General features: G+C 38.3%; 1 protein-coding gene across 2 annotated transcripts in view; it reads right to left on the bottom strand.

Annotated features, from left to right (window-relative positions):
* cfap299 (cilia and flagella associated protein 299) overlaps positions 1 to 22,113 on the bottom strand; it is a 611,126-nt gene that overhangs the window by 439,563 nt on the left and 149,450 nt on the right. For both annotated transcript variants that reach the window (XM_073065229.1, XM_073065228.1), the window contains exon 3: positions 8,785 to 8,875. In XM_073065229.1, the coding sequence (XP_072921330.1) occupies positions 8,785 to 8,875 (91 nt within the window). The remainder of the gene's footprint in view (positions 1 to 8,784; positions 8,876 to 22,113) is intronic.

Here is a 22,113-nt window from a genome sequence, read left to right as displayed (position 1 = left end):
AGTTGTTGTTGTTGTTCAGACCAAATGATAGAAATGGAAAGAAATGTGAACTACGTGGCTTTGATCATGGAACGATTGGTGGCACCAGTCGGGGTGATTTGAGTATTTCAGAAACTGTTGATCTATTGGTCTTTTCATGCACAATGGTATCTAGAATTTACAGAGAATGATGCAAAAAGCAAAAGAAACATTCATTGAGTGAAGTTCTGTGAATGAAAACACCTTGCTAATAGGAGAGGTCAGAGGAGAACAGCTAGAATGGTTCAAGTTGACAGGAAGGCGACAGTAACTCAAATAACAATGCATTACAACAGTGGTGTGCAAAAGAACCTCTCTGAATGCACAATACATTAGACCTTGAAGAGGATGGGCTACAGCAGAAGACCATCCCAGGTTCCACTCCTGTAGCTAATAAAATGGCCACTGAGTGTATGTCACTATATACTACCTGGAGATTATCTTGTGGGCATTCACAGTAGAACAAAGAAAAACAATAGAATCAATGAAAAACTACACACAAAGACTGACAAGCAACCAAATGTGTAAAGGAAGACAAATTGTGCACATACAAAATAAAATAAATATTAATAATGAATGAATTAGTAAATATATACTGGTGAGAACATGAGTTGTAGAGTCCTTGAAAATAAGTCCGTAGGTTGTGTTCAGTGATCAATTCAGTGCTGATGTGAGTGAAGTTATCCACACAGGTTCTGGAGCCTGATGGGTGAAGGGTACAGCGTTCCTGACCCTGGTGGTGTGGGATCTAAGGCTCCTGTAGCTCCTTGCCAAGATGCAGCAGCGAGAAGAGAGCCTGGCTCAGATGGTGGGGATTCTGGTTGGTGGATGCTGCTTTCTTGTGGCAGCGCTCCTTGTAGTAGATGTGCTCAATGGAGGAGAGTGCATTTCCTCTGATGGACTGGGCTGTATCCACCACTTCTTTCATGCTTTTCCATTATTGGGCACTGATGTTTTCATACCAGGCCATCATGCAAACAGTCAAAATACACTCCATTGTATAACTATAGGAGTTTGTCAAAGTTTTAGGTAATGTGCCAAATCTCTGCAAACCTCTAAGAAAGTAGGGGCACTGCCATGCCTTCTTTGTAATGGCACTTACGTGCTGGTCCTAGGGTAGATCCTTGGAAATCATAACACCAAGGAATTTAAAGTTTCTGATCCTCTTCACCTCCAATCCTTAAAGAGGACTGATACTTAGTCCTGTAGTCAGTAATCATCTTTTTGCTTTGCTGACATTGAGTGAGATGTTGTTATTGTTGTATCACCATTCAACCAGATTTTCAATCCCTTCCAATATACTGATTTGTCACCACCATTCATTTAGCCAAGAACAGTCAAAAACAACATTTCTGTGTCACATATCAGAGCCCATATTATTAAAGCAATTAATGTACTCTCCCATAATGCAAAGTGACAAATATCAGCACTGCCATTTTGTAATACAACATTCCAGATAGCATTCTTTCTTAACCTTGTAGACTTGAATTTGTCTTCAGTAAAGAAACTGTCACCAGCTTGGATACTAACTGATAGTTACTACCAGGTGCTATGATGCTTAAAAATATACTGTACTTCTTGGTGTTCTTTAAACTTGCTGAAGTCAATGAGGAATAGTAAGAGAGATGCTAAAGGGTTTTGCCTTTACTTCAAGGTTTCTAGAATGATCTATCAACTTAAGACCTGTGTATATTAGTAAATGTTCCTTCAAGGTCAAAGCATGCTGAGCAAAAGGTGGGAAGGACACATGAAGCAAGGAAAGCTGTTAGGAAGAGGATGGAGAACTATAAGGAACATTCCGAGCATAACACTGTACCAACCTTAAACTCAACAAAGGTCCATATCTTGCCAGTTGCCATTGATTTGGCCATTAATTTCTGTTAATGAGTTCTTAAGGCTGAGGTTCGAAATGTTTGAAATTTGGTCTTCTCTGTTAAATAGGGAAAGACATTGATGCTCTCCATTTCAAGACAGCTGACATTCTTAATTCTCACTTCACAGAAAACTGTTGAAGTGAACACAATGAAGGGTACTACTGACTAAAGATATTGGGTGCTGTTTTTGATATTTTGCAAATGAAAGTGATTTCATTTTCTCAATATTCAATGGGTTTCTGGCTATAGGAACCACACTGCTTAATATAATGAAGAAACTAATGATCTTATTATTTTTGCAGCAGTTCCTTATGCCACCTAGATTTGAGCTATCTTTAAATGAATGAAAATTAAAGAAGCAGAATTTCTGAGGATTCTACCTGATAGTGCGGAAGATATTTTGAACTTAGGGAGACAGTCAGAAGACCACTGTGAAATTCAAAGGGAGAAATCATAATAGGTGTGTCATGAAAATGCAGACAGATTTAGAAGCAAGCAGCTTCTCATTTTAAACACAAAAGATTGCACAGGCAATACAATAAATATAACACTAAACAGATGTGATATAATGTAAGATCTGAAAATTATCAGTGGAATATATTTACAAGCAGGCACAGAAAATACCTACAAGATGCTACATCCTAAGCTAGTAATAACTTGTAGACATTAGCAGAAATATTCACTTCTTTAAAAAGCAGATGCAAAATCATAAAATAATTATTTTAAGTGAAATTGTCATAATTTATGTCTTGAATTATTATCAATTGATACCTTTGTCTACCTTGCTTGTAATTTCCTCAAAAAAATTGCAGTAGGTTAGTCAGGCAGGGTTTTCCTTTCAGGAAACCATGCTGGCTTTGGCCTATCTTGTCATCTGCCTTATAGGCTAGAAACTGAATATTACAGGTACTTAGCTTTGAAATAATAGACAAAATGTAAAAGTTGGCAGAGAAGCTCTGAAAATGAAGCATGCCATTAGGACAGCAACAATAAATGATTTTCTTTCAGAAAAATCTGGAATTGCAAACAATTTGAATGAAGTTAAGAAATAACAAGGCAATAAAGTTATCCATGGATGTACTCTACAGGGTTCCTGACAATGGTTATAAGGTTGGTCAGAATATAAATCAAGAAATATAGGTGAAATTATAACACATGTAAAGCAATAATCATGAGTGACTAATTCCTGGAATAAGTCCCTAGAAATCCACACATCTAGTCAGGTTCAATGAGACAATGCAAACTTATTGTAAAGATATATTTGGGGAAAGAGTTAAACTTGGGTCTGAAGCTTGAGATTTTATCTAAAATAAAGTGAACTATATGTATAAGAAAAGTACAGATGAATTGAACTGAAAAGTTAACCATCCTTCGTATCCCAATGGAATAAAGAGAAAGGATATAGTGCATAAAGGGAGAAAATACAATAGCAAACCAGCAAGGAATGTAAAAAGTAATACCGAGCTTCTACAAAGTATAATTAAAGAAAGTACCAAAAATGTATTCTCGGTCCTTGGGCAATTGAAACAGAGCATTATTAACAGAGGGTGAAGAAATGGCAGGGATGTCAAACAAACATTTTGTTTCAGTCTTCACAGCTGAAGATACTGAAAGCAAACAAAATAAACTGTGGACAATGATCACTAGAGAAAATTACAAAAGTCAACTAGCGGGACTCAAATCAGTTAACCTTGCTGGAATATGTGTTTGAATTTCCACGGTACCACTTACTACATGTTACTACATGTTTAAAAGATTGGTAACTAATAGAAAACAGAGTTAAATGGGCCATTTTCAGATTGACAGGAATCAGTGATGAGATCTCACCTATCTAAAGTCTATAATATTGACTTAGTTGAAAGAGCTCAGTAAGCTACCTCTAAGATTGCTGATCATGTAATGGGTGGGGAAAATATGGACAGGTTGGGTTAGTGGATAAAATGTAAGCAGACAGAGTATAAAGAATCATGAGACTGTCCACTTTGGTATGAAAAATAGTAAAACAGAATTAAATAGTGTGACTCCAATGAATATTGGCTGCAATGTGATCTGTGTGTCCTCATCTATCACAGAGCATAATCTGGAAAGCAAATGAAATGAAAATCTAAGTTCCCAATAAGATGGAGTGCAAAAGTAGGTAAGTTGTATCAGGCAGTCCTATAGGGCATTACTATTAAAGATAAAGATAATGATTAGTTTTATTTGTCACATGTGCATTGAAACATAGAGTAAAATGTTTTGTTTATGTCATGAGGATGTGCTGGGGGCAGCCCGCAAATATCCCACACTTCCAGCATCAATATATCATGCTCACAACTTACTAACCCTAACCCTAAAGCGCACGTCTTTGGAAAATAGGAAGAAACTGGAGCACCCGGAGGAAACCTACACAGTGATGAGGAGAATGTACAAATTCCTTGCAGGTAGCAGCGGGTGCTGAGCTCCGATTGAGATCACTGGTGCTATAGAGCATTGCATTAACTGTTGCGTTACCATATCATACTGAGAGCACACCTGGAGTTTTACAAACAATTTTGACTCTGTATTTATCAAATGTTCTTTGAAGCAATGCAGTAAAAGCTCATTTGATTGATTCCTTGGATACTTGAATAGATTGTGTCCTTTCTTATTCAAGTTGAGAAGAATGAGAACTGATTTTCTTAAAACATATAACATTCTGGGGGATCCTGGCAGAAACAAGTGGGGATATTTCTCCTCATATGGAAATTGAGAATTATGAGGCATAGTATTCACATAAAGGATCACCCAAAAATGAGGAAGAATAGCTTCAGAGAATAATGAATCTTTGATTCTTTTTTAATTCAAAGAGCAATTTCCCTTCCTACTTTTCTTGTTCTTATGTACTTATCCTCATGAGGCTGTTAGTAGATGAGTATCATATTATCCTTCCTGACCAAAATCACATTTCTGATATGACTGAACAGAAATTTAAAGGAATCATTTGTATGTTAATATGTCACAAAACAGAAAATTTGAATTAAAATAGTAAGCCACAAACATAGACAATAAACTTCTGTAAACCTGTCAGTGTAGAATTAAGCACAGAGTACTCCTTGAGATACAGTCTTTGCCCATGTAAATATAGTTTGATATACTTTGTAGAGTTTGGACAAAATGAGAATTGTCAAACATTTAGCTGAAATTACCTGCATGACTCATAATTTTTCCAGCAGTAGGTTTATTAAATGGGGGCAAATTTGGGTTAATTGAAAATGAAATAAACATTCCTACAATCAGCCTTTTTTCATCAAAGGAAACACTTCAGAGGACTTGGAAAATAGTGAAGGAAAGAAAGGAGTGTGTCAGCACAATATTGTTAGTCATATGCTCTGCCATATTTTCTTCCTTGGGTTTTAAACACAGGAAGAGGTACATTAGAAGCTGCTTAATTCACTGTTTTCTAAGTCAACTACAGTGGTTTCTTTGAATAGTCTTGAAAAAGAACAAGTTGTAACCAGTTCCTTTATACCAACTTCAATAACATAAGTTTAAAAGCTAGAATGCCTTTTGCATGAAACTGTTTACATAGTCAATATTCATTGGGAAAATATGTGTCCACAGATTCCAATATCCCTTCTTCAGTCTGTGTTTGATCTTTTAATTACAAATCCCATAAGTCCAGCTTTAGGAAGGGCATCGCGTTTTTGGTTGTTTGTTTTTCCAATCAGAATTGATTTTGTTTTAAAATGAAGTTCTATTTCAAACCTTCTCAGCATCTATGTTTCTGTATAACTTGCAGCAGTGAAATAAAATTTTCCAATCATTTACACCTTTTTCCCTTTTCAAATCTTTTGTATCTATATGTTTGAAATTAAAATTAGCTGAGGCCAAACAAAAAATGTGATTACAATTAATGTAATTTAGAGAGGAATGAGTGAGTGAAAAGTTTTCTCTAGTGATAATCTCATTGATTATAACAGTGAATTTGTAGAAACAAAAATCAACTCAAAATGGTAAAATTAACCTGTGTCTTAATTTACCTTCAGGACAATAGGTTGCATTTGATTTCCCAATTAAAATCATACCATATTATATCTTTGTGCAAACCTTTGAACAAAAAAAAGACCAAGTCAAAAGCACTGCAGAAAATATTAGTTTTCAATTACAGGAATAAAAGAGCAAAGAAAATACATTGAAGGCAACAACCAACGAGATGGAAGAACTCAGTGCACTATGTTCCATCTGTGTGAGGATCAAAACTGTTGATGTTTTGGCTTGAAACCCTGCATCGGTGCTGAATAAATTCATACCTTTTTTAATGCTGCTACTGCTGCAGTATTGCATACAGAGTGTTAACTTCTCAGGGCTTCTCCCATTCCAATACCATAAACAGGTTTTCTAATGAACTGCTGCTATAGGAGCAGGTAAAGTTCCAAGAGCTACTCATTAGACACAGTTGAAAGCTGCAGGTGAAGTTGCTAGCAAAGTGGTGTATAATTCCAAGATCTATAGTTAACGGCAAATCAATTAATGGATAAAAATGTTCTTTGGTAGTAGTGCAAAACAAACAATGACAAATTTGTACTTTATTTTACTTTCAAGCTTTTTTTTACAATGAACGTTAGTGCGTAATAGCAAAGACCCATTTAATTGTATTCACTGTAAATGCATGATAATAGATAGGTAGGGAAAGTAAGTTGTGAAGAAGCAATAAAGAGGCTACAAAAGAATGTATTGAAAAGAATTAATTGAAAAGATCTGGTAAATGTGTGAGAATGCAAACTAGTCTGCTTTGCCATAAAAACAAAGAAGAAGCATATTACATAAATAGCGAAAGATTGCAGAAACTTAACATTAATTGCAAAATGTTTATGCAGGTATTCTAAGCAATTGGGAAAATTGACACAACATCATTATTTAATGCTGGGGTGATGAATGCAAAAGTAGTGAGGTTGTGTTTTAGTTGCATGGGGTATTAGTGTGAACATGTTTGATAAACTGTTAGAGTGTTGGACTATGTGCACACTAGACTGGATAATTTTGAAAACGCCGGTTTCGCGTAAAAACGATAGGCGTCCACACTATGCTTTTTAAAAAATATTTCTGTCCACATTAAAACCGATATTTCGGCAAATCTCCTCCTACTGGCCATGCACAGGACACATCTACCGAAAACAAGCAACATGTTTGGTGTTGAATCTCGCAGTGAAAGTGCGAGTTCGTGCAGTTACAGACTAGAAAAACTTAATCGACGGACAGCCGTTGGCTCTCGCGCAGGAGAACTTAAAAGTAAAAAAAAACAAATACTAGAGCGTATCGAGGCAACCGTCAGGGAGTTCTGTCTGACAGGCTGACTGACAAGGAACATTGAAAAACTGATGAACTCTGTTGCATTAATAAAGCCCCTTGTTAAATGTATAAAACATGTCTGCATCAGTGTTATCTTGTATTTCCATACAATGTTACATTAGGCTGTTACACATCTATTGTCAGAGAAGTACTTGCATAAATAGGTAAACCACCTTCATATGAGCAAGGACAGAAAACAGGGCAAAGTGATTATACTTATTTATTCAGTAAGTTATGGGTCAAAGTATTTGGTGAGTACATTTCTAACTCTTCTCGCTTCAGTCTTGTTGCCGTCTGTTCTGAAATTGTTAAGTTGCATTTAAGAAAACAATGAAATAGCGCGCTGCCGTCTGACAGCGTTTTCAGATTTCTCCGGTTACCCCATCCACACTGCTCCGGCCAATCCAGCATTTTCAAAATTACACACTCTGGAGAGTGTTTCTGAAAAGCTCCGGTTTCGGCAGACGAAAACGCCGTTTTAGTGTGGATGGAGGGTAAAAACAAAGAGAAAAAGCTTTGGTTACGGATTTATCCAGCGTAGTGTGGACGTAGCCTTGTTTAAAGAAGAATGCTAATGCACTTGAAGCATTTCAGAAAAGGCTTAGAGTCATAGAGGAATCACAAACAAGAGAAAATCTGTTAGAAATCAAAGCAATAGACACAAAATGCTGGAGGAACTCAGCAGGCTAGGCAGCATCTATGGAAAAGAGAAAACAGTCAACATTTTGGGCTGAGACCCTTCATAGAGGAAATCAGCATAGAAACAGACCCTGAGGCCCACGAATCTGCATCCAAATTATATTGCTCATTTACACTTTCAGACACTTTACAGTGGCCAATTTGCAAGTTATTCCAATCTATTTATTTTCAGAATGCGGGAGGAAACAGAGACATTCAGAGTAACCCATGCACTCACAGCAAGAATATACAATTTGCACACAGACAGCACTAGAGGTCAAGATCAAACCTTGACTACAGGAGCTGTGAAGCAGCAACTTTAGAAGCTGCACCATTGTCCATTCAATGGCAGTTGGAATGGAGAGATTTTCTTATGAAGAAAGATTTAGCAGGCTCGGCTTGCTTCTGATGTAACTCAGAAGAGTAAGAGGCGATTTGATTGAAACATATTTGGTCCTAATTGGTCTTGACAGCAATTTAGTCCCCTTCATGTGGAGAGGATGTTCTCTCTTGTGTGAGAACAGAAAATAAATATCAGGGTTTATCGTAACATATAGGTACGTTGATAATAAATTTTCTTTGAACTTTGAACTTAGTATTAAGTATTACATATTAAGAATATATGATTAATCATTTAAGACAGGATTGAAGCAAACCTTTTTCTTAGAGTACAGTGAGACTGGAAATCTCTTCTTCAAAGGATGAGGGAAGCAGAGTAGTCAGTGATAAATAGATACTTGATAAGAGTACTAAAGGCATTTTGGGATAGATCTGAAGGAAGAATCACTGTAGTCACATCATCTACCCCTTCTCCTAATTCATATTTGAATACAAGCCAAATCTAGTACTTTTTCCAACAGAAATAGAAATTATATGCAAGCTGAGCCCTTGATTGTGAACTTACACTCATTTTCCCACTGCGGTTGTCTTCTTCACGCTCTGCCAGTGCCAACAAGAAGTTATCTTTCAGCTCTTTTCCAGGACTTGCCAATGCTCTGCAAGAATAAAGTAAGATAAATTGAATTTTATAAACATTTGCTTTAAAGAGTCAGGTCAATCCACTCCTATGAAACTAATGGAAAAGGGTTTAATTGTCAATATAGGACATGGTGGGAACATGCAGTACTCTAAGTCCAAGTTTATGTGGAAACTGTCACTAATTTGATTCATGACATTTTTTTTCCAAATGGTTTCAGTAAAATGATTATTCCATGTCCTTTTGAAAATGCTACAATAAATGAATTTACCCATGAATGATTTTCATCCATTTGAAACACCTAATACCTCTGATAAGGATATCATAAATATGCTAAGAGAGAATAGAATGATAGAAACTAGACTCAAGCACTGTTTTAATGTTTTATCAAGTGCAAATTCATCCTTGAAATGTTAAAATAAAGTACCACGCAAGACATTTCGCCAAAGAAAGGTCAATCTGGGCATTTTGACAACTTTAAGTAACATCTGGTTATTGAAGGGAAGAGTAGTTTTAAACCACTATTTTACAAATATGTTGCACAAGATAGCTTTTTAATCAGGTAAATTTATTATGTACAATGCAAACATAGCTATTACAAGTAAATAGTAAGAACTGGCTAAATCCACCAAAAAGCATCAATGAATAATCTGTTCCCAACCTAATGTGGAGATTATGAAAAGGTTAATTGCTTAAAGCTCTCTTGAAAGCTTGCAAAGGAAATTTCAATTATCATACTATTAGCTAAAATTAACATTATTATAATGGTGACTGTTAATATCTATTAATGTGTCATAAACATAAACAGAAAGGGATTTAGGAATTTAAAGAAATTGGGTAATTTAAAGTTAGTGCATTAATCAGTGAACAAAGTAGCTCAAACGAGGAACACTACAATTACTGTGACATCTTGGGGTAGCACCATATTAACAATGAGAATATCCTAAAATGCTTTATAAAAATTACTAAATGGAAATGAGGGCATCATATAGATGTAGAAGAGTGTCAAATGGCAAGGAACAATCAAATGGGTGTTTAAAGGGGCATTTGAAAGCATAAAAATACATGGGAAAATAATGCAACTAAATGATTTGATCTGTCTGTAATTCCCACCATCTGAGTAAATCAGCAAACATAATCAAACACCTTACCCACCCCTCTCCCATCAAGCAGAAAGTACAAAAGCTGAAAAGCACCAGGTTCAAGGACAGCTTCTACCCCACTGTTATAAGATGGTGATAATGGCTCCCTAGCAAGATAGAATGAACTCTAAACTTCACATCTACCTTGTTGTGATCTTGTACATTAGTCTTTACCTGCATTGTACTTTCACTGTAGCTGTTAGTTTGTTCTGAATTGCCTTCTTTTTAACCTTGCTCTACCTCAATGATTTGATTTGTATGAACAGTGTGCAAGACCAATTTTTAACTACATCTCAGTACATGTGACATTAATAAACCAATTTGAATAATTCAAAGAACATGAATATAGTGACAGAAAGACTAATCTCTAATGCAACATATGAAAGGTAAGGAGAAAGCAGTAAATAGAAATGGGAGGAGCTGATTTGCAGATGTATTGCCAGACAGAACTATTCACAGGATGAAGTGAAGAATTAGAAGACAATTGAATGGGAAGGCAGTTGAAATTAAACATAGCAATTAAACATGGCAAAATATGATAAGAATTGGGGGCTAATTTACCAATGGGTAGCTAACACAATAATTTACATTTCATCCGAACATTTTACACTCCACCTGAATTTATATTCTATTGAGCTCAGTGGAAATTAAAATTAGAAGGTTTGTAAAGCTGGCAACCCACCTGATAAAAATAGTTTCTCTTTGAGTACATTCCTTCCACAGTTGAATGAGAGAGAATATGGAAGGGATAAATAATGAAGCAAAACTCAGCCGGGAGGCTGTGACTGAAGTCATTGAAATTGTTTTCAAGTTTTGTGTCTCACAGGAGTCTTACCCTTTTCATTACTCCACCTACTTGCAGACATCAGTTAGTTCAGATTAGCAACTACCTCCATCAGCACAGATGCTCCACAAGGCTGTGTGCTTAGCCCCCCCTGTTCTACCTGCATTACCATTTATGACTTAGTGGCTAAGAACAGCTGAATGATGTCACAACAATAAAGTCTCATTCAATCTCAGCAAGACAAAATGCTGATTATTAACTTCGGGAGGAGGAAACCAGAGGTCCATCAACCAGTCTGTCTTCCTCAGAGGATCAGAGGTGGAGAGGGTCAGCAACTTTAAATTCTTCAGTGTTACCATTTCAGAGGACTTGTACTGGGCCCAGCACGTCAGCACAATTACAAAGAAAGCATGGCAGGGCCTCTACTTCCTTAGCAGTTAGTGAAGTTTTGATGCAACATCTAATAAATGTGTGCTGGAGAGTATATTGTCTGGCTACATCACAGCCTGGTATGGAAATACCAATATCCTTGAACAGAAAATCCTACAAAAAGTAGTGGTTATGGCCTGGCCCATAACAGGTAAAGCCCTCCCCACAATTGGGCACATCTACATGAAGCGTTGTTGCAGGAAAGCAATATCCATCATCAGGGAACCAGACCACCCAAGACATGCTCTGTTCTTGCTGCTGCCATCAGGAAGGTACAGGAGACTCAGGGCTCATACCACTAGGTTCAGGAACAGTTATCACCCCTGTACTATTGGGCTCTTGAACCAAAGGGGATAACTTCACTCAAGATCACTCACCCCATTATTGAAAAGTTCCCACAACCTATGAACTCACTTTCAAGGACACTTCATCTCATGTTCTCGATATTTATTCATTATTATTTTTTCTCTCTTTTTGTATTTGCAGTTTGTTGCATGACGAATCAATGACGAACATTGGTTGAACATTCGGTGTGGTCTTTCATTGAAAATAAATCTCAGGGTTGTATGTGGTGATATACATGCACTTTGATAATAAATTTACTTTGAACTTTTTTGAACTTTACTTACATCAATGATCTAAGCCTGTTTATCCAAACACAATACAAAAAACACACATTATCTGTATAGGTAGAAGAGTAGAAATTATCTCTTTTTTAGCCATTTTTAAGCTTAAATGTATTATCAGAAGATTTATTATTCCATCTGCAACTAAAATTTAGGTGGACTTCCCCAAATATTCTATACATTAAATTTGATTTACAGTCAAAACTTTCCTGTTCTGATGTAACAAAAGTTACGGTTTATCACAAAATCAGTTTTGAAATAAACCATGCAGTCTCCAAGTCAAAGGCCGATTCAAAATGTTCCATTTTACTGTTCTTTGTCCAGAGTCATGTAAATAGAATTTGTTACTAAGAGCTCAGATTTTTTAATATATTGGGTGTAACTCCTAATCTCTCTTATATGCTCTCATAACATAATGTTCTAAACCAAAACAAAATTGAAACTTCATCCTTTCAGGAAACTTATCATTACTTCCTTAGAGGTAAAAGTGCTGAGTATATGATTTCACTTCTGGTAAGATCTCAGCAACCATATTCCTTGAACAATCTTGATTTGCTTTTGTCAACCTAAAGCAGATAAATGCTTGAATCAATTTCCCTATAGCAATCATAATACTGATGGAAGATTAGCTCAGCTCCCAGAGAAGGGAATGTTAATAATCAAAGTTCAAAGTAAATGTATTATCAAAGTACAGATCTTACTATATACAACCCTGAGATGTCATGCAGGCAATCACAGTAAATACAAGAAAAACAATAGAATCAATGAAGGGCCACACCCAACAGGAGGTGCCAAAAACAAACTTTGCAAATACAAAAGAGAGAAAAAATGAATTACAATAATAAATATATAAATAAACAATGGTACATGAGATGAAGAGTCCTTGAAAGTGAGTCCAGTTCAGTGGGAACAGTTCACTGATACTAATTCTGGCGGATTTCTGCCAGACCTACGGCTGAAATTCAGGCAAATCAATCACATTTTCCTCTACGATAAGTAAACTCAATGTCAGGATTGTAAAACTGGACACAGTGCAATCAATGGAACGCATTTAACTGAATTCCTGAAGCACAGCAGAGTAAGATTAAATATCCACATAGCATAGCATAATTTATTAATTAAATGCACCATGAGATGGGTTTAGATTCTGATGTATCTTGTCTTCTGATTACATAATTTAATTGTAATAATTAACAAATGAACACAAAAATTTATAAGCATGGAAAAAAGAAACAGGAGAGGGCCATTCAACACTCTGAGCCTGTTTTGTCATTCAATACTACCATGACAGATTATCTAGATACAGTACCTGATCCAGCTTTATCTTTAACTATATCCCTTGATCCCTCTAGCCACACCCCCCCAAAATAAAAATCCAACTCCTTTTTGAGCAATCTTCTCTAATGATCTGGAATTGGTGGGAAAGAAATGGGGCAGGGGGAATCTGACGAGCCTTGTGATAATTTGTGAGGTGGTATGCAGTTTCAGCTGCTTACATACAGTTCCTATGAGGTTCTAATGCATGGACTCAAGATTCCCAATAATAGCCCAAATGCTACTTTGAGCGATCATGGTTAGAAATTCCCAGGAATTGGTGGGCATTTTACATTTCTTTGAGGAGTCCGGGTTATAGAGCACTACAATAGAGAAACAGGCCCTTCAGCCCATCTCATGCATGCCAAGCAATTATTCTACCTGGTCCCATCAACCTGTACCAGAGCCCTCCATGCCTCTCCCATCCATGTATTTATCCACACTCTTCTTAAATGTTGGAATCTACCACTTCTGCTGGTAGCTCGTTCCACACTCCCACCATCCTCTGAGTGAAGAAGCTCCCTCTCTCTCAGTACCTCGTTCTTAAATATTTTACCTTTCACCCTTAATTTATGACCCTTACTTTCACCTCACCCGAACTTGCCAGAAAAATCTTGCTTACATATACCCTATCTATACCCCTCATACCCCTATCTATAACCACTCGTCAAATCACCTCTCACTTTCCAACACGCTAGGGAAAAAGAGTCCTAACCTATTCAACCTTTCCCTATAATTCAGGTCCTCAAGTCCTGGCAACATCCTTGTAAATTTTCTTTGCACTCTTTCAATCTTATTGATTATCTTCACTGTAGTTGGGTGGCCAGAGCTGCAAGTAATACTCCAAATTTGGCCTCATCAATGTTCTGTAGAACTTCAACATAACATCCCAACTCCTGTACTCAGTACCCTGCTTTATAAAGGCCAATGTGCCAAAAGCTCCCTTTACAACCTTATTTACTTGTGACACAACTTTCAAGGAATTATGGGTCCGTATTCCCAGATCATGTTTTCTACAACGGTCCTCAGTACCCTACTGTTTACTGTGTATATTCTACACTGGTTTGTTCCCCCAAAGTGCCTGCTGTAAAAAATCCAAGTATTGGAGAGTAGAGATCATTTATGCCCGGTAAAATATGCAATTAATACTGGGTTTGGGGTCTTAATCTTCAAAAATCCTTTTCCTCAAATCAACCAAAGGCATTGCTACTGCAAGGAAGATGATGTTGAATTTCCTCAGTAACACCTACCTTTATTAAGAGGCTGCTAACATGATATGAGTATTGGTCTTATCTTTCAAAATCTTTACATTGAATTGGAGTTCAGTGATGTAGAGCAAAGCCAGATACAAGGCTGCTTTCCCATTTGCATCAATGAACAAATGAAAGATGTCTTGGACTCCAGCCTCTAAAAGATGGCTGGATTCCAAACCATGCAGGTACAAGCACCGCCTGCAAGCTGCCACTTGATTGCTCTGGTTTGTGTGTCCTTGGCTCTACAGCTGTAGACTTGTACCTAGGTTGTACAGTTTAGCATTTGTTTTGAATATTTGTTTCTATGGGAAGTTTGTTGAAGTTCAGATGCAGCATTGTAACAAAAAAGATAACAGGACAAACTTGGGGCCTTGTCTGAGACTGCGAATGCTGGAAATCTGGAACACAGAACATGCTGGAGGAACACAGAAGGTCAGGCTGCACCTATGGAGGGAAATGAATAATCAACATTTCAGCTTGAGCCCCTTGATGCACCATCAATAACTCTCGGAGACATGAGTCGAGATAGGCTTTTATTAGCTGGAAGAAGGCACCGTCAGCAGCAAGAGACCACCACACAACATCCTGGAGACTGAGGGAGGAGCAGTGCCTCCACTCGCCTTTATACAGGGGTCTGTGGGAGGAGCCACAGGAGCAGTCAGCAGGGGGGGCATGTCCAGACAGGTATATGTAGTTCACCACACCCCTTCATCAGAACTGTCTGATACTGCTCTTCACTGAGAATAACGCTGTTGTAAACTTGGTGGTTAGAATCATGACTTGATTTCACTAGGAAAAAAAAGATGGAGACTATTTATGAACAATTGAATTTGTGGAGACGTGTGTTCTCTCATGGTTGATGTGCCAAAGCCTTTAGTAAGGGGTCGAAAATATCTATGTATAATGGTTGGTGCTGCTTTCTGAATTTCTTCTGGAGCAGCTGTGCTACTCTGCTTCAAAGTGAACGGCATCCCTCCCTGCAAATTGGGAAGCAGCTCTTCAATAACTATTTTGGTGAGACAAAGGATCACAAGGCACTCACTAATTCTGCCTTTCGTCTGACTAAGACAGTCCTGACGAAGGGTTTCAGCCCCAAAAGTCAACTGTACTTTTTTTCCATAGATGCTGCCTGGCCGGCTGAGTTCCTCCAGCATTTTGTGTGTGTTGCTTAGATTTCCAGCATCTGCAGATTTTCTCTTATTTTAGACAGAGGATTAACTTATTCTTGATGGTAATGTTCACTGCATTAAGACAATATTGCCCTCCAGAATAAAGTTTACTCACTGCTTGTTCTTTATATTGGTTTTTTTTCCTACCAGTCCTATTTTACTCACATCTGCAACTTTAATATCTAGGCATCAGAGCTCATGAGATATGGTACCAGAATTCTGTGCAGGCCCATAATGGAAGTGTTATGTGTATGGTTTCTTTCATGAAGGGGTAGCCTTAAAATCTTGGCCTGGCAGCAAAGGGCACATAGACAACTGCAGACTACAGGGATATTAATGTTTATGCATTAGTGGATGCATACATAGGTAGGTACATACATGCATTCATGAGGGCCTAGGCACAGGAATCCAGGCCCACTACTTACCACCAGCCTCTAAGTCCTAATCCTGGTTGCTTACTTCTACACAACTGGCCCAGATTACCAGCCCCAGCTGCAGTTACGTACCTAAACTCCCCTGACTAATGTAACTAGTAGAACTTATCATAGATCCTACATAAGGCAACTGTACCTCTGGAGTTTAGCAGGGCTGCAACTGTTATCCAGTGCTTTGACCCAAAAAAAACAGATTCCAGCAATATTACTTTATAATAGATGTCCATCCTGTAGTCTGTTAAATTCAGTGTTCCTACCCAGAGAGTTTGCATGCAAAGGCACTGCCACTTCCAAAATAGAGCCTGAGACTAGAATATACCCAGAAATATGGTCAGCTAAATCAAAAATCATGCTCTTAATTACTCAGTATACTCTTCGGAGACTTCTTCCTGAAAGATACCTGTAAGGAAGTCTTGATTGATTAAGGTTGAATGGCTTAAGTTTCTCACCACCTCTACACCTGCAGGACCTATCTTACCTTATAATGGAGAGCCCATGAATACTGAAACTCCAGCATAAGATGAGCACAAGAACAGTCCACTCTCACTTCAGCTTATTATACTGCTCAGTGAAAACAGTTGGTAACCTGTGGATTCCATTCTATTCTAACTACTACCCAGCAACCAGGGTGATATGGTGATATTGAATCACTTTCACTATTTCTGGGACTGTTCATAGATTAACAAGAACCCTTCCTAGAATATCAGTGATGGGCTGGGGCAAGCATTGTACAACGGGCTTAGAAATATACAATTTGTTAAGTGCATCCAGGATTTTTTTTTCTGGCTCCTGTAGTGATGGGCCTGTACTTGACCTTACCTTAGGAAATGAAATTACTTGCAGCAAGCATTGCGCTGAAATTTTTTTTTAACAAATTATTAACTAATTTAAATTCCTTTTAGACTTTAGAAAAAAATAAAATTTTGCTGACAAAAAATAAAAGTTATGATCACGAATGAACTATAAATCTTTTGCATAATACAATCTTTATAATATTGTTGGATAAAACAACCAAAACATTATGGATATAGCAGATTTCCTTGAGCTAGTGCTTGAATAGTGTGGTTATACAGCCTTGACCCTACCATGAGGCACTTGCACCTGACAAAACAACAGTACAAATGTTCTGAATAGCTACTAGCAGATTTACAGTGAATACCTCTCTATTGCTCCTCCAAAATTTATTGGGATAATCTTCTATCACCACTCACCGAATTAGCGATTAACTACAACAATAAATAAAAGTCATCAAAAATTATGAAATAGGAAAACTGAATGTGTCTAGAAGTCATCCTAAACTACATACACTTGAAGTGGGTTCAAAAAAAGTGGCATTCTTTTCCACTTTCAAAGGGAGTGGATCACTTGATTGAAAGCAACTAAGCAAAAAACTGGCATCATAAAAATAATGAACCAATCTAGTAATTAACCTACAAATTACTGGTTACACAACATCTAGCTCTTGTAAATTATTATGCATCAATTTGTTACTTCAGTGTGTAAGACTGCAAAACGAAAAATGCACCAATGTAGATACACAATGAAAGAAAATTGTACACCGTGTTCAAGAATATCCCAGTCATCTGCAGCTAACCTGTGGTTTTATTTCCTGATATGAATTAGTTAAACTGGAAAATATTTAAATCTAAGCATATTAAAATTAAATTCAAATGCATTTCCCAAATTATGGACTTCTCCTGTTTAAATTGGTTATACTTCAAATTTGATTATTTTACCATTTTGTTTTCTATGTGACAACTCAAATAAGCTAATTGAGTTTACTGAAATATCCTCTTGATACAATTTCTGTTCATGAAGATATAAAAATGTTATTGCTATGAAAACTAGGTGAACAGAAATTACACAGAATCTGTTTGTTGTATCTGAAGAAAATATTTCAGTTCCAATAACAGACTATAAAGCAAAGGGAATTGACAGATGTCTTACTTATAACAAAGGAAATTGAGTAAACGACATTCTAAGATGTGTGATAAATTATGTCATAAAGAACAACTTGCATTTGAAAAAAGTTGCAACTTCATTATTTTTCCTAACAAACATGAGGAAGAAGAAATGACTCTTGTTTGATGAAAAGCTGTAATTCTAAAACTGCCACAATGATTGAATGTCTTACTCATGATTAAACTTCATTCAGCATTTCTGGCTCATAGGACAACACATTCCTTCAGATCTCACAAAGTTACTGCTATTGGCCAAAGCATATGTTATTTAGACAGTAAATGGCCATTTATGGAGCTCACTTAACTAACCTTTCCATTATTGGCAGCATTACCTATCTCCATTTTGCCAATTTAGCTGTTTGAAATAAATAGACTCTTATCCATTTAAATTAAGTGTTCTATACAGCTTTAGCCAACTTTTCATTTTTTAACTATTAGACAGAAGTAACATAACTATAAATGGGATGGAAATAAATTGAATATAGATAGAAATTATGTTGTAAACATTCAACCTGAGTTTAAGTACTGTTGAATGACCACAAAATCATAAAATCAAGTTCAAAGAGAGTTATTCCACAGAAGGATGTCATTTGTCTGTCCTATCCTTGCAGGCCAAAGGAAAATTATTCAAACTAATCCCACTTTACAGCAAGTTTGCACTTCTAATGCACGCACAAATGCTTTATAAATGCTTTGAAACTTTCTTCCTCTACTGACATTTCAGAGAGTGGATTCCAAATCTTGTTATAGTGATATTTTTCTTTAAGTCGTCTACCAAATTCATCTGTCAATTACCTTATTTCTGTAAATTTGATTATTTGCCTCATTTGTAATTTAAATCAGTTCAAGGTATTGTCATGGACCAAGACCTGTCATTCTAATTATTATTCCATTGCTTAATCATTCATCTTCAAATTAATGTAATCCCATCGACTTCCAGAAATATGAGAAATGAGAAATAATTCAAAGCTAGCTGTTGTGCAGAACACATTAGGCCAATAAAATTTTAAAACAAAGCTTGAATGTTCAAAAACAAACAAAAAAAAACTGTGGTCCAAACCTTGTTGTACCTGTTCAGCTAATTGGAATCATCACACTCTGAACAGAACAATCGACACAAAGTCACTCTGCTTTCCTACTCTGAACAGAACAATCGACACAAAGTCAATAACAAAGAGGTTAGCACCTAAATACTTAGCAATGTGACATGAAAAGACAAGCAGCTCTTTCCTCCAAACTACTAGTATTTACTCCTACAATTAATAGGTTGCCACCACAACAATCAATCCAACCCACTAACAGATTCACTTCAAGACAAGATGACAAGAACTCCTTCTACTCCTTCGACGTCTTCTGTTTCCTTATGATGTCCTCTTGTGTCCATGACATTGATCGAAATAATTTCCATACGTTGAATGTCTCCTGGGTAGAGCTACAAATGACACAAGTTTTCACTGTATCCATCTTCAAAGTTCTACAAATCAGCAGGTTTTTACCTTAAAAAGCAAGATACATGTTGTAATGCGAGTATTATTAAAAGTAAGTTAATAGTACTGGGGTTGGCGGGGTCTTTACTTCTGCTCTTTTTACTCCCAGTATGCATTGTATATAGTTCCTCCACCCATGCCACACGAGGTACCTGGAAGCCTCTGTATTGTAAATATCGTTTGCTGTCCCAGATAAAGATGCTCTTTTGGCCATCAAGTTGTCGAGTGGTCTTTTTGTAAAGTAAAAGTTACCACATATTTTTGGCGACGAGGTAAACTGGTTTTGTGGATGGGTCGGCCCCGTTTTTGATCAGAAGATGTGAGCGGGCGAGGAGCCTCGTGTTCGGATGGCTTCGTTCGGAACGGTCGGTGTGTTCGACGAGCAAATCGAGGAGTGGCCGGAGTACAAGGAAAGGTTGGGCTACTTTTTCTGTGCTAATGGAATTACTGAGGAGGCTAAGAAGCGCTCTATTCTCCTGAGTGTGTGTGGGGCAAAGACGTACAAGCTGATACGGAACTTTGCTACACCGCAGAAACCGGGAGAAATTCCATACGACGAACTGGCCAAGCTCGTGGGGAACCACCACAATCCGAAGCCTTCGGTGATAGTTCAATGGTTCAAGTTTCACAGCCATGTCCGAAAGCCAGGTCAGTCTGTGGGTGATTTTGTGGCCGAGCTTCGGCAGCTATCGGAGCATTGCGATTTCGGGGCAGGGTTGGATGACCTGCTCCGTGATAGATTAGTATGCGGCATTAATAATGACGCCATACAACGCCGCTTGTTGGGGGAAACCCCACCGTAGACTTTCAAGACAGCCCTAGAGATTGCTCAAGGCTTGGAAATGGCTGCTGATAATGCCAAGGAAATACAGAAAGGATATGGGGGGTCGCAGTCGGCAGCAGTGCTCCAAGTCAGGAGGGAGACTGGGAGACAGGAAAAGCGGGTGGAATGTTTTCAGTGTGGAGGAACGCACTATGCAAATGTTTGTAAATTCAAAGATCCTGTCTGCCATGCTTGTAGCAAGAAGGGACATACAGTTAAAAAGTGCAGGAGCATAAAGGGTAAGGTTAAGCCTGGGCAGGGGAAAGCTCAACAGACTCAGGCAGCCACACACCACCTAGGAGAAGCAGACGGAGAGGCGGCGTGTGCCTACAACATGTTTGGGGTGGAAACGGATGAGGGACCACCAGAACCATATTATGCCACAGTCACTGTCAAGGGAAAGGACATTAAGTTCAAGATCGATTCAGGGGCTACAGCATTGGTCATTAGTGAAGAGACCTACAGGAGGACATGGGGGTCCAACCTGCCTCCCATCAGACCGTCTAAGCTCAAACTCAGGACCTATACAGGGCAGCCCATACCTCATTTAGGGGTGTTATATGTGGATATTTCAACTGGGGGTCAGAAAGCTGAAGCCAGGCTGGTGATAGCTAAGGGCAGTGGGCCCAGTCTTTTGGGCTGTGATTGGCTTTGCAAAATCCGGCTCAACTGGCATGAAGTATGCACACACAACGGAGGACATTCTGCAGCAGTATAGTGACGTTTTCATGGACGAGCTGGGCACACTGAAGGGCGTGACCGTGAAACTCCATGTCGACCCTGAGGCCACACCACATTTTTTTAAGCCCAAGTCAGTGCCCTATGCCATGAAAGGCTTAGCCAAGTGGAGCAGGTACGTTTACAGGGGCTGGGCATCATTGAATCCGTCCAGTTTTCAAGGTGGGCTGCTCCTATTGTTCCAGTTTTGAAGGCGGAAAAAACAATGAGGATATGTGGGGACTACAAGCTTACGGTGAATCAGGTCTCTAAGCTGGAGTACCCATTGCCATGGGTGGATGACCTGTTTGCGACCCTGTCAGGGGGTAAGCTGTTCACAAAGCTAGACATGAGCCACGCCTACCAACAGCTGCTGCTCGACGAGGATTCAAAGGCGTATATCACCATCAATATGCACAAGGGATCATTCAAAAACAATCGCCTGGTGTTTGGAGTGGCGTCTAGCCCCGCCATTTTCCAAGGACAATGGACTCTTTGCTGCAGGGGATTCCGCACGTAGCACTGTAACTTAATGATATTTTGATCACGGAAGCCACAGAGGGGAAGCATCTGGCTAATTTAGAACAGATGCTGAAGAGACTCTCAGATGCAGGGCTGCGGTTGAAATGCGGAAAATGTGTGTTCCTGGCTCCGAGTGTGACCTACCTGGGACAAAAGATTACAGCTGAGGGGCTTTGCCCAGTGGAGGAAAAAGTGAGAGCTATCAAGGAGGCCCCAAGCCCCAAGAGTGTCACTGAACTCAGATCATTTTTGGGCATTGTGAATTATTATGGCAAGTTTCTTCTGGACCTCTCAAAGGTTTTGGCCCCACTGTATAAGCTGCTTCACAATGACACTAAGTGGCGGTGGGGTGAAGAGCAGGAGGAAGCTTTCAAGTAAGTGAAAGAGCTCCTGCACTCAGCGAAGCTGCTTGTTCACTATGACCCAGACAAGGCGATCACCCTTTCATGTGACGCTTCATCCTATGGAGTCAGGGCAGTTCTCGCACACGTAATGGAGGACCATTCAGAGAAGCCTATTGGTTTTGCTTCACATACTGTAGTGTTCTTGAACAGGTGTAAAAACTCTGAACTAAATACCAAGTATAAACCGGAGTC

The sequence above is a fragment of the Hemitrygon akajei genome, chromosome 13 (genome assembly GCF_048418815.1).
Source record: "Hemitrygon akajei chromosome 13, sHemAka1.3, whole genome shotgun sequence".
NCBI lineage: Eukaryota > Metazoa > Chordata > Chondrichthyes > Myliobatiformes > Dasyatidae > Hemitrygon > Hemitrygon akajei.
The sequence above is the reverse complement of the archived record's forward strand: the minus strand, read 5'-3'. Positions and strand labels throughout refer to the sequence as shown.